The sequence below is a fragment of the Heterobasidion irregulare genome, assembly GCF_000320585.1.
Source record: "Heterobasidion irregulare TC 32-1 unplaced genomic scaffold scaffold_09, whole genome shotgun sequence".
NCBI lineage: Eukaryota > Fungi > Basidiomycota > Agaricomycetes > Russulales > Bondarzewiaceae > Heterobasidion > Heterobasidion irregulare.
This window is the reverse complement of record NW_009258205.1, coordinates 1,614,015-1,625,554: the sequence shown is the minus strand read 5'-3', so window position 1 is coordinate 1,625,554 and position 11,540 is coordinate 1,614,015. Positions and strand designations below refer to the sequence as shown.

Sequence of the window (11,540 nt, the reverse complement as noted above, 5' to 3'; positions counted from 1 at the left end):
TGATGACTTTAGAAATTGAAGGCGTACTGAGAAGCAACGGGAGTGTGAGATTATAGTGCCCGAACGGTTTCGGGACTGCGCCAAACACCAACTGAACGTTTGGTCGGTCGTGTTGGGGATTTGGTCGGTAACAAGAAGGTAGTGTCGCAACCGACAACTACGTGCTTCAAGAGCCACACGGGACTCTGACAATATACAAGGGAGGACAGGGGGGGGGGTACGAGTGAAGATACAAGTACGAATACGAATGAGACCAAACAAACAAGGATGACAATTTTTCAGAAGTCGACGAAGGCAATTTTGATGGTTGAGACAAGTGCAGATGAGCTCTGAACTGTGGGGTGCGCAAAGCTGGTTTATTCCAGAGTTGTATGTAGGTTTTTATAGTAAACAGAGCCCCTAAGTAAAATATTAAACAAGAAATGAGAGTAGATGTCAAATGGGCGCCAAGCCTTAGCGATCAGAGAAGATAAGAAGGTAGGTGAGATGTCCATATGGGTTCCGAAGGTGACAAGGTAAAAGTTAATCAGCGATGGCAAAATCCCAAACATTCGGGATTTGTTGCCCGAGCGTAGGTAGCCGGAACAGGCATTGGAGAACCAATGAAAATAAAGAAGAGGTATCGTACAACCAGGGTGGCCAAGCAATGGTGCAAGATCGTGTTTGACCAACCATGTGGAAGTCGGGAAGATAAGCGATAAGGACCGACCAACTTACGGAGCACATCGGCCGACGTGGAAGACTGGCTCCGATTTCATAAACACTTATCGTAAAACTCCTATGCGGTCATGGTAAGTACGTGAAGTGTGGGCGAACTGACCCAAGTGCTGCCGAACATCCTTCGGAGGGTTGCAGTTGGTCGGGTAGGGACCGACCATGTTCGGTGCAAGTCGGCATTTTCGGTACTCGTCTAACACTGTTCGGTATCTCCCCAAAGCTTCCCGAATACCTCCCTCAGACCCTAGCGCGGGTACATGCTTATCACCATGCGCATGGAGAGATGAGAAACGACACACCTAACATCAAGCAAACAAGAGTGGGACTGAAGGTCGAGGGGTACAGGGTGGGTGTCAGTGGTGCGTGATAATGAGGGGGCGAGGATGCGCGCTTGCCGTTGATGACAGGGATATTGATGGTTAAGGGGACTGAGGGGGATGAGCATAGGGCTGTGCATGCATGGATGGATGTCAAAGTTGGGTATATGAGCTGGGCACCTGCCTCTACCGTCATGTGGGCCAAGCGGCATGAGGTGGCATTCAAGGTCGAGGTCAAGGTTGAGAATCATATCAAGCACGAGCTTGCGCCCATCATCATTGTGGTCGACGAGGCTGCCAATGAATGGCATGCAGGAGAGGTGGATGCTTGGTGGGCAGAGCAGGGGCATCGGCACACCGGGCACGTAGCTGGTGCTTGCGCTTCTGGCCCGCAAACTGGTGGTGCATGAGCAGCAGCATGCCAAGGAGCAGTGGCGAGCTGTCATCATCGTCTGTGTTGAAGTAAAACTCCTCCTCGACCTCCTGGTAGTGGAGCTCGAATAGCTGGCTGAGGCTGTGCACACGTTTGTGCATCAGTGTGAGCATGAGCACAGATGGGGGAGCGCAAGAGAAGACTTGCCAGAGTGCGGGCGGCTTAATTTCTTTTTGGAGCTTGGATGTGGCGTTCATCTCCCAGCACAGGATAATCTGCTTGAAGCACTTCTTTGTGAACCTAGACTGGGAAAACTGCTGCATGAGCACCTCCTGTCCGTGGGGGTCAGCAGGCGGTACGCGCACGGGTACGGCAAGAGAAAGGGTACACACTGTTTCTGCCACAGCCAGTAGTTGGGGATGTTGTACTTTTGGATCTCCTGCGTGATGTGATACGACGCAAGGATGTACATTCGCTTGTAGCTGTGCACCCTGTAAGCGTCGGCACACATACGAGATGGAACGGAAGATGCACTACTTCCACACCAGATCCCGACTGAGACAAAACAACGGGACAAGCAGGAGTATAAAGTAGAACACGGTGCCAGTCCAGAGCCTCGGGACCAGCCCTTGATACTTGAGGGAAACCCCGATGACAGGGGTGACAATGGCATACATGGGCAGGAAGAGCATGGTGAATGCAAAGGAGCTGGGGATCACTGTGGTCGGATGCGCTCAGAGAAGAAAACATGAGGAAACGGGAAAGGACGACGTACCGGCATCAGTGTACTTTGTCCACAGGCTGAGAAGGGCATGGTCTTTTAGTTCGTTTTGGTAAAGAGGCAGAGGCACTTACTCGGACACCAGGGCCACTTTTCCCAGGATGGTCAGGAGCACCGCAAGATAGAGTATGGTCCCCTAGTACCAGTGGCCAGAGTCAAGCCTGGTTGCCTGCTTGAGGTTGCCTAAGAAGAGGATGGCGGAGAACCCAAACAAGACCTACGGAGATGTGAGGGTAAAGGAGAGACATGTGGGGAATGGGGCTGCTCACCACACTGTGATAGGGGCGTTGAGGACCCAGAGCCAAAACATGGTCTTTGTGAAGAATATGTTTTGCTGCCCAAGCATATACAGCTACGAATAGCGATGAAGGATGCGGGCCGAGACAAACTGATCAAAGACGCCAATGACGAGCGGCAGGAGGACAGTGAAGACGATGTTGTACAAGGACAGGGTCCAAAACCCATATGCAATCTGGCTCAAAAAGTTGTTGAAGAATGAGAATTGTAGCGAGGGTGTCAGACAAGAATAGGGAGAACAGGACATGATGAATCCAGAACTAGGTCATGTACAGCATGATGTTGTTATAGAACGAGTCTGTGCAAGGGACATGAGCCACAGATGCACACATGCAGGCATGTCATGCACAAAGGATGAGCTTAGACAGGCACTGGTAGCTCCAGGTCCTGTGGACCAAGAGCAGCTTCTTGAGGAAGTAAAACTGCGAGATGATGATGTCAGCGGAGCAAGCCACTTGAAAACCCTGCACGGCGTCGGTCAGGCTTGCGTGTTAGCAGAGGCAGGCGGAAAGGCTTGCCTCGATGCTAGAGATGCCAATGCCAACGTGGGCGGCCTGGATCATGCTGATGTCGTTAGCGCTGTTGCTGATGGTCAAGAGGATCGACTTTTGATTCTTCTTGACGAGCTTGACAACAAGCGCCTTTTGGAGTGGGGACATGTGGCCTAGAAACAATCTGTCAGTGCCGGCGCAGATGGACAGGGAGTGACAGACAGCAAATGATGGCCTTGCACATGACAGCAAGTTTGAGGAACATCTTGGACAGCTCCTTTTTGAGTGCATATATCAGGCTCTTGCCGTCTGGTTGGGCGCACATCAAACAAAGCATGACAATGGAGGAGAAGAATGCAAGGCGGTGCACCGATGATGATAGCGAGCTCTTCTAGCTTGCCAGAGCTGTGCTGGCTCTTGATGGCGGTGAGATGGTGGTCTTGGTGTTGTGCATGGTCTCCTCATTGATGATGACCTGTTATGCTCACCTGGTCGCATGGCCGCACAAGGATGAGAGCGAGTGGGTTGCCATGTTCATCGACTCTGTGATTAGGCGACAGGACATGCCGATGTTTATCACAGTCTCCTGCCTGTCACTGGTCAAGACCCAGACCTGTGCAGGGTGGGTGAGCGAGGAAGGGATGATTGGGCGCTGATCAGGAGGGTGTGGATGGCATCGGGGACATGCCCTCTTGGAGCTTGTCCTCAATGACGGTCGCGCTAAGGAGGAACATGTTGTGCTCGATGATCTTGGTGGCCTTGTTGAGGGTGTCAACACAAACGTTGATGGTGGAGGCAGCCTGGTCGTTGATGGCGGACCACTGCTTGTACTTAGACTCTGAGATGTTGCAGTAAGTGATGCAGAGTGTGCGCAGGCCCTCGGTCACATAGTCCTGTGTGAGCAGGTCAGCATCAGTGGTCAGCGCGCGGTGGGGCTCTCACCTCGAGGACCTTGCTGAGGCGCTCAAAGATGATGGTGCCGGCATGGCCATCAGAGGCATAGTCGATGGTGGACATGTGCTTGCAGGTCGAGTTGAACTTGCAGACATTGAGGATCTGGAACTCTTGGGACACGTCGAGGACATCAACGAAGATAGACTTGGGCTTGTGGGTCTGGAATGGATATCAGACAGGACATAGGACGGTGATGAGCATTCACCTGCGCTTGGGTCCGAGGAAGGTATTTGGAAGCTTTGGGGAGATACCAAACAGCACTAGACAAGTACCAAAGATGCCAACTTTTACCGAACACAGTCGGTCCCTACCCAACAGATGACAAGCCACCAAAGGACGTTTGGCAGCACTTGGGTCAGTTTGCCCACACTTCACGTACTTACCATGACCGCATAGGAGTTTTACGATAAGTGTTTATGAAATCAGAGCCAGTATTCCATATCAGCCAATGTCCTCCGTGAGTCGGTCAGTCCTTATCGCTTATCTTCCCGACTTCTGCATGGTCGGTCAATTGCGATCTTGCACCATTGCTTGGCTACCCTGGTCGTACAATACATCTTCTTTATTTTTCATTGGTTCTCCAATGCCTGTTCCTGCTACCTACGCTCAGGCGATGGATCCCAAACGTTCGGGATTTCGCCATTGCTGATTAACTTTTACCTTGTCACCTTCGGAACCCATATGGACATCTCACCTACCTTCTTATCTTCTCTGATCGCTAAGGCTTGGCGCCCATTTGACATCTACTCTCATTTCTTGTTTAATATTTTACTTAGGGGCTCTGTTTACTATAAAAACCTACATACAACTCTGGAATAAACCAGCTTTCGCACTCATCTCAATCATCAAAATCGTCTTCGTTGACTTCCGAAAACTTGTCATCCTTGTCATTCGGCCTCATTCGTGTTCATACTCGTCCCTTTGCTCGTACCCCTCATCCTCCCTTGTATATTGTCAGAGTCCCATGTGGCTCTTGAAGCACATAATTGTCGGTCACGACACTACTTTCTCGTTACCAACCGCATCGCCGACACGACCGACCGAACGTTCGGTCAGTGTTCGATGCAGTCCCAAAACCATTCGGGCACTATAATTTCACACTCCCTGTTGCTTCTCAGTACACCTTCCCTTTCTAAAGTCATCACTAGCAATTCCTTGTGTATTAGATACTAGCTCCAGCACCCCCTGCATTAAAGGTCGTTTTGGTGTTGTGCTCGGCACTTAGCGCCACCTCTAACGTATCAATGGGAGATGGGCACACGCATGCAAAACTAGAGCCCAAGGAGCTCCGCGCCGGCAATGAGGGCAGCCTTGTCAGGGCTGCTGGCCTGGTAGTGAATCTTGCCGTCCTTGAGCTTGGGGATGATGGTGTAGCAGACGGTGAGGAGGGTGAGAAACTCAACGAGGATGTCGTGTTCCCTGGTGAAGGTGGCAGCAGCGGTGCCAAGGAAGAAGTTAGCGCCTACGCTGTCAAGGATGACGTGCATGTCCTTGAAGGTGCACTAGGTGTCCTTGCCCTCGGCATCATTGGCGTAGGCAGTGCCACTTATGGAGCAGCAGCGGAACTCCATCTGGTTACAAATGAGAGTGCTGGTCTTGTTGGAAAAGACGTACTTGATCTGGCCGATCTCCCTGATGAGGGAGGAGGTGCAGCAGAGGGCGGGGGTGTCCATCTTGATATAGTACATGTCGAGGTCCGAGTTGATGAGCTGCGCCTATTGGAACTTAATAACCTTCATGGTGATGATGAGGGAGATGGGGATCAGGTTGTTGTAGAGAATGATAAACGTCAAGATGTCTGATGGGGCGTATCAGACGGGGAGGATCAGGCCAGGACGAGCCGCTCACCTTCGATGAAACCTGTGGCTGTGAAGGAAAGCGCGAGAGGCACACATACGACAGAAAGGACCGCAACGCACCCCGACCGGAGAGGGACGTGGTCTCAAGCAGATACCATTGCTTGTCCGTAAAGAACCACTGAGCGGCTGGGAGTTAGCCAGGGGTCAGGGAGCAGAGGGAGAGAGACACACTGAGCAAATGCTGCTGCCGATGGTGGAGCCGGAGGAGAGGGCTAGCAGGACAATGAACATAAATACAATCTGGATGTTGACCTGTCGCTTGACAGCGGTGCGCTTGATGAGTGCAGCGCTTGAGAATGGGGGAAGGTGGAGTTGTCATCGTCAAAGGTCCAGCTTTGGAGGACACTGTCGGAGGGGAGGGATATCTGGGACTGGCCTGTGTGGGGAGCAGAGTGAGGTTGAGGCCGGAGGAGTTGCCATGGATGGGGGGGATGGGGCCAAAGGCAGAATCGGGGCCATTGCAGTCATCGTCGTCATCAAAGAAGGTCAAAGAGCCAGGGCTCTGTGTGTAGGGCAGACGAGTAGGGGTTGGCGGATGCAGGGTTTGACTGGTTGATAAGATGGACAAAGTTGTCGCTCCCGACGGATGTAGCGGAAGAGGACAGATACTGATGGGAGTGCATACAATGGGTTGGGGGCATTAAAAACAGCAGGAGAGGGAGGAGGAAAAAAGGGGGAAAGGCCTACTGGGGCTGGCTGGAGAGTGGCTCAAAGATAGGGCCATGGCATTGCAGAGGCGGTGGGGCTAGGCCATGCGAGGGTGGAGGGCCATACATGCAGAGAGAGGCAGTATCATGGAAGCCCTAGGATTGGGGATAAGTAGAGGTGCCCACACCAATCTAGAGAAGGGAGAGGGTCCAGAAACAGCTAAGGCCAAGGCAGCATTGGAAGAGGGTGGTGGCAATGGCATTGAAGGGTTACTGGGGCTGAGTGCATTCCACAGCGGGGTTGTCCCTTGCTATGCAAGCACGGGTCTGTCTATGTGCATTGTGTGACCTGACCATCAGACAATGTCATTCCCTAACCCCACCGCACCTCATCCTGTGAACGTCACTGATGCGTCGCTAAAGCATCCATATGAGAGCGGTAGGGGGGGCAATGACCAGTTGTTTGTGGCCAACTTGCTGTTGGGAGAGCCGGCCGAACGAGTTGTCGAGGGACAGCATGGATTGGGCCATCTGGGAAAGGAGATGGAGTGGGATGGAATATGCTAGCGCTGGGGTGCTGTGTGGGGAAGTCTGGCATGGGACGCTACCCTACATAGTGTGCCGCCATTTCTGCACCTTGCGTAAGTCATCTGTCGTAAAGCTTCCATCATTGTCTTTTTTTCTCCAACATGTGTGCAAGTTGTGCACTGTACACAACTCATGCGCAGTGGAGTGCTGTGGAGACAGGTGGTGTGAAAGGAGATATTAGATACATTCCTTACCTCTTGCTACCTTCTCGGCACACTCTCTGTTGTTAACTAGTAGTATCATACCCCCGCAGTACACACCTCTTAATGCCATCAACATCAACTGATGCCTCTAGACAGGTCGAAGGTGAGTGTTGTATTATTTGAAGACATCCTCGCCAAGCCCTACCGATACTTATACTGCCAACATTGTTGGCATATCCTTAGACATGTCAGTCTCACATGTTGAACTATCAGGTTAGCAGCTTATTGCTGAGAGAGACACCTGAAATGGCGAGAGATCAGAAGAAGGAGGGTATCACTGCTATTTCTGTATCATACACCAACTGTCTGTCGCGTGACCTGAGGTTGATTTCCAGACCATAGCTGCATGCGAGTGTGGGGTGGCTGTAGATAACCTGACGGAGACAACGGAAGACTTGACAGAGGCTGTGGTTGACTTGATCAATGCAGCGGAGGACTTGGTCAGTCAAGCGGTGTCGCTTTCGGCAGCCTTGTGATCAGAGTGCACTGTCCATTCATGGCCAATGAGGAGCCCACCGTCAAGAGGATGCAGAAGCAATCAAAGTGGGGGGCTCACCTGGTGCCTCTTCAAACATGGTCGTTGGACTCGCACTCATGACAATAGATGACACAATGCGTATGATGGATGTGGTGTTGGATGGGTGAGCTTGGAATCGCGCCGAGGGCCAAGCAAAGGGCTGATGCAATGCAGTATAGGCACTGACACTGTGCTGGCCTGCAATGTGACTAAGTGCGTACTCTGCACGATGGATAGGATCGAGCTGGAAGACAACTGCTGCATATCGCCACAAGAACAAGACATATTGTTTTGCCATATTGTGGCTGAGAATGCTCGTCCACAGTGAGTAAACTCCAATCGACTCTTGGCCGGCATCACCTTTTCTAGTGTTTGTTGAGCAAAGGACTGTACATGTGAGAGATCCTATTGTTGATGGAGGAGTGGATGACAGAGCCAAGTTTTCTAGAATCCGACGTCTAAGATAGCACGTGCACATAAAGCATAAGAGAAGAGTCATTACACACCGCTCGCAACCCTGCCACCAGACATTGCCTCGAATATACCACAAATATCCCCAGACCCCCCCCTCCTCAGTACATTCATGGTATATCCGAGGTATAGTCATAAAATTCCTCGAATATCCCTAGGGGATATTTGGGGCTGGGCATATTCATGGTATATTTTAAGTATATTCAAGCTCATTATCATGAGCCAATTGCTTGAAAATGTGCTCCATAAATAGAGAATAAATATATTAACAAATCATAAAACTGATAAAGGCTATTGAAGGCTATACAACAATTCTAAGGCTTGAAAGATCTACAAAATATACTTGAAGAGGTGAGAGGTGTGAATCCCTGCTAGATGTTCTCTCGCATACACAAGCAGCCATGGCATGCATTAGGGATGGGATGACTAGTGCCTTGATGCAAGAATCTATTGTGGTGGCAGGAGCGGTGCATCCATGCATGGCCTTGAATTTGAGGGGTACATTTTGGGAGGGGTGTCGGGCTGCAGCACCGTGCTATTGAACATAAGCATATCTAGTAGCACATTACATGCATAAATGCAGCTGCTGGCAAGTGCATTAGTACTGGCAGCATAGAGGTGCATCCTGCAGAGGAGTAAGGTGAGCATGCATGTCAAGGCTGAGAAGATCAGTGTAGGGAGAGACAAGGTCATCAGAAAGGGTTGCAGCTTGATAAGGTTGGCAAGTGCAGGGAGCGAGGGGGATGGAAAAAATGTGGTATAGTGTGGGGGTCAGTACTACTATGCAGGGGGTTAGCACTGTGACATAGAGAGCCCAAATGAACTCTGGCCTCACTGCTGTTGCTGCTGCTGCTACTGCCCTAACCACATTGGCACTTGTGTGCATACTGCAGACTCTGAGGCTAATCCAAGCCACCATGTGCATGAGAAACACAGATGATAGCACCCACACCATCACCACCAAGCTCAGCCTGTGCTTACCCTTGATCTTATCCATCCAACATTCACACTTACACCCACAATACTCACTGTTCTGACAATTCTTGCTACATACATGTCATAGGCTATGCTTGCAATCTCCTTCAGTCCCACCCCAGCCTGCCCTAAATAAATGCATATATGCACTCTGATCCCACATTTTCAGGCATTTGAACACCTGGAAAACCACCCCCTTGTATTAAGCTCTAATTAGTTCTATTTATGCATAATTAAGAACAATTAGAATTAGACATTTTTAGCTTATCCCCGTCTAAACCTGTTCTAATTAGACATAATTTTCCTAAATTAGGAATTATTAGGATTCATTATAACTTGAAATTTCGGAAAAATCATAATAAATCAAGCATCATAGTTCTCATAGCCTTCTTATAGAGTCATGTCTATTAGAACACTAGTTTAATACCTAAACACAGAATATACCTTATAACAAACTTGCCTTTTGCCAGAGTGAAACCAACAACCTCATGTATAGAAGTACCCAGGACAGATGCTCCAGCCACTAAGCCACAAGGTCTAAAATATGAACTTGGTAATCTAAATAAGTAGACATAATATAGGCAACCTTAACATCTCTGATTTTATTCAACATTTATCTTTTCTCTATCTTATAGATAAATAGGTCAATAAATACCCAAAAAGTCAGGTCTTTCAGGATTTAGTTTAAACACCAGCTAAGAAGATAATAAACCAATGGAAAATAAATAATATACTTTATATAGAATAGAAATAAATTGTGGCACTTACACAATTTGGATTTAGAATGTGTAAAACTATAATTGAATATCATATTCAATATAACTCTACTAGTATAGACAATGCTACCTTAATTTGCAAATTTGATCAAAAACATAATTATGAATAATTGGCCATAATTAGCTCAAATTAGTATCATTAATGATTATTAGTAATTAAGATCCAATAAGAGAGAGGGGTTTTCCAAATGGCCACTAGTGAGATAGAGGGTAGGGACAAAGGTATATATATGGCATGCCTATGTATAAATAAGCACAAGATTATTAGAGATGATCTTGATATGCTTAGTGCACATATTTTCTACATAGCAGGCAAATATATCATTCTAGCACTACATACCAACATGACTGTCTTTTCCATAGCCGAATAGCTAGAAAAAAACACTAAGTTTGAGCATCTTCTGTATAACAAGGCAATGGACAGTGTGGATGGCACTGAGAATTGTAATATCAATAGTGGTGATGATTATGTGCTGTACAAGACAGTATTGACCACTATACTAGTAGACAAGGTCTACAAGGCTGCATGTAGCACATCCCTAAGCCTAACCTGCATATTGTGTCTTGTAATAACCAGTAGCAGGCATTGGCTAACAATGATAGCTTCAATGATCTTGTATACAAGGCCAAGGTACTGAGATCTTCATAGTCTCTTGTGGCAGCTGCTAAGCTGCCAACAAAGTGGCTGGGGCATCAATGCATATTTCTCTCTTTCTATGTCTCTTGTAAAGGTAGCTAGAAAGTCAGCAAAAAAGCTACAAGATAATGATATAGGCATATATGAAGAAGAGTAATATGTTAAAATAGTATAGAATGTGCCACATCTTTACCTTCTTACTGATAGAGCAGTAGTACTTACTATTTCCTACTGCTAATTAAAGACTTCTTGGTATGGGATTAGTGCTAATATTATAAAATTAGAAACCAATCCAATGCTCATTATAAGTTGCTCCCAATTAGGAAATTAGATACTTTTAGATGCTATCAACACTTTTAGATACTTTTAGACACTATTAGATATAATCCGGAGCTAATACAAGGGGGTGGTTTTCTAAATGCCAAAAGATGCTATTGGTAGGGTCTTGAAGCTGTAGAAGATGATTTATAGCTTATGTTATGATCACGTTCTGTCGGGCCTTAACGGCGGTCTATTCCGACACAATCATCACAAATATCAAGCGGCCTCACACGGAGAGGCGTACAACAAGGTACAGATAGTAACCTTGGTCATCCACTCCCAACGGATCACCTTATCGTTGGTCGAGTATCACGGGCCTATTGCGTAGCGGGCATGGAACGCCGCCTTACAAACTACTCACACATCGGGCATGGAGCTCCTAGTCTTTCCTGGCCGGAAGGAGACTAACGGAGAAGCACAAGAGTAGTCGTTATTGAGAGAGACGACTTATAGAATACCTACGGATACATATATGGTATTCTCACGCCCTACTTCCTAAAGTAGTATAAAAGGCTCATAGAGTAGGCTGAGGTTCTTCAGTCTATTCTCTTCGTTTAGTACTGTCTTCCTACAGTACTCCTTCGTTCCCCTGTATCTTCACATACAGGGATCTTCA

General features: G+C 48.2%; 3 protein-coding genes across 3 annotated transcripts; 1 reads left to right on the top strand and 2 right to left on the bottom strand.

The window, feature by feature from the left end:
• Positions 1-432: 432 nt before the first annotated feature.
• HETIRDRAFT_120136 (uncharacterized protein) lies at positions 433-1,444 on the top strand (the record flags this gene model as incomplete). Its single annotated transcript, XM_009551966.1, has 4 exons — positions 433-477; positions 691-791; positions 856-1,076; positions 1,125-1,444. 4 exons carry the CDS (start codon positions 433-435, stop codon positions 1,442-1,444), a joined length of 687 nt encoding a protein of 228 aa, XP_009550261.1.
• A 1,096-nt stretch (positions 1,445-2,540) lies between these two features.
• On the bottom strand, positions 2,541-5,417 carry HETIRDRAFT_126790 (P-type ATPase; the record flags this gene model as incomplete). The annotated part of the gene is made up of 9 exons (XM_009551965.1): positions 2,541-2,745; positions 2,852-2,949; positions 3,004-3,149; positions 3,199-3,275; positions 3,465-3,628; positions 3,690-3,869; positions 3,919-4,089; positions 4,187-4,190; positions 5,203-5,417. 9 exons carry the CDS (start codon positions 5,415-5,417, stop codon positions 2,541-2,543), a joined length of 1,260 nt encoding a protein of 419 aa, XP_009550260.1.
• Positions 5,418-5,645: 228 nt separating this feature from the next.
• Positions 5,646-6,248, bottom strand: HETIRDRAFT_454273 (P-type ATPase; the record flags this gene model as incomplete). The annotated part of the gene is made up of 5 exons (XM_009551964.1): positions 5,646-5,728; positions 5,779-5,796; positions 5,850-5,907; positions 5,961-6,078; positions 6,136-6,248. 5 exons carry the CDS (start codon positions 6,246-6,248, stop codon positions 5,646-5,648), a joined length of 390 nt encoding a protein of 129 aa, XP_009550259.1.
• Between the last annotated feature and the right edge of the window lie 5,292 nt (positions 6,249-11,540).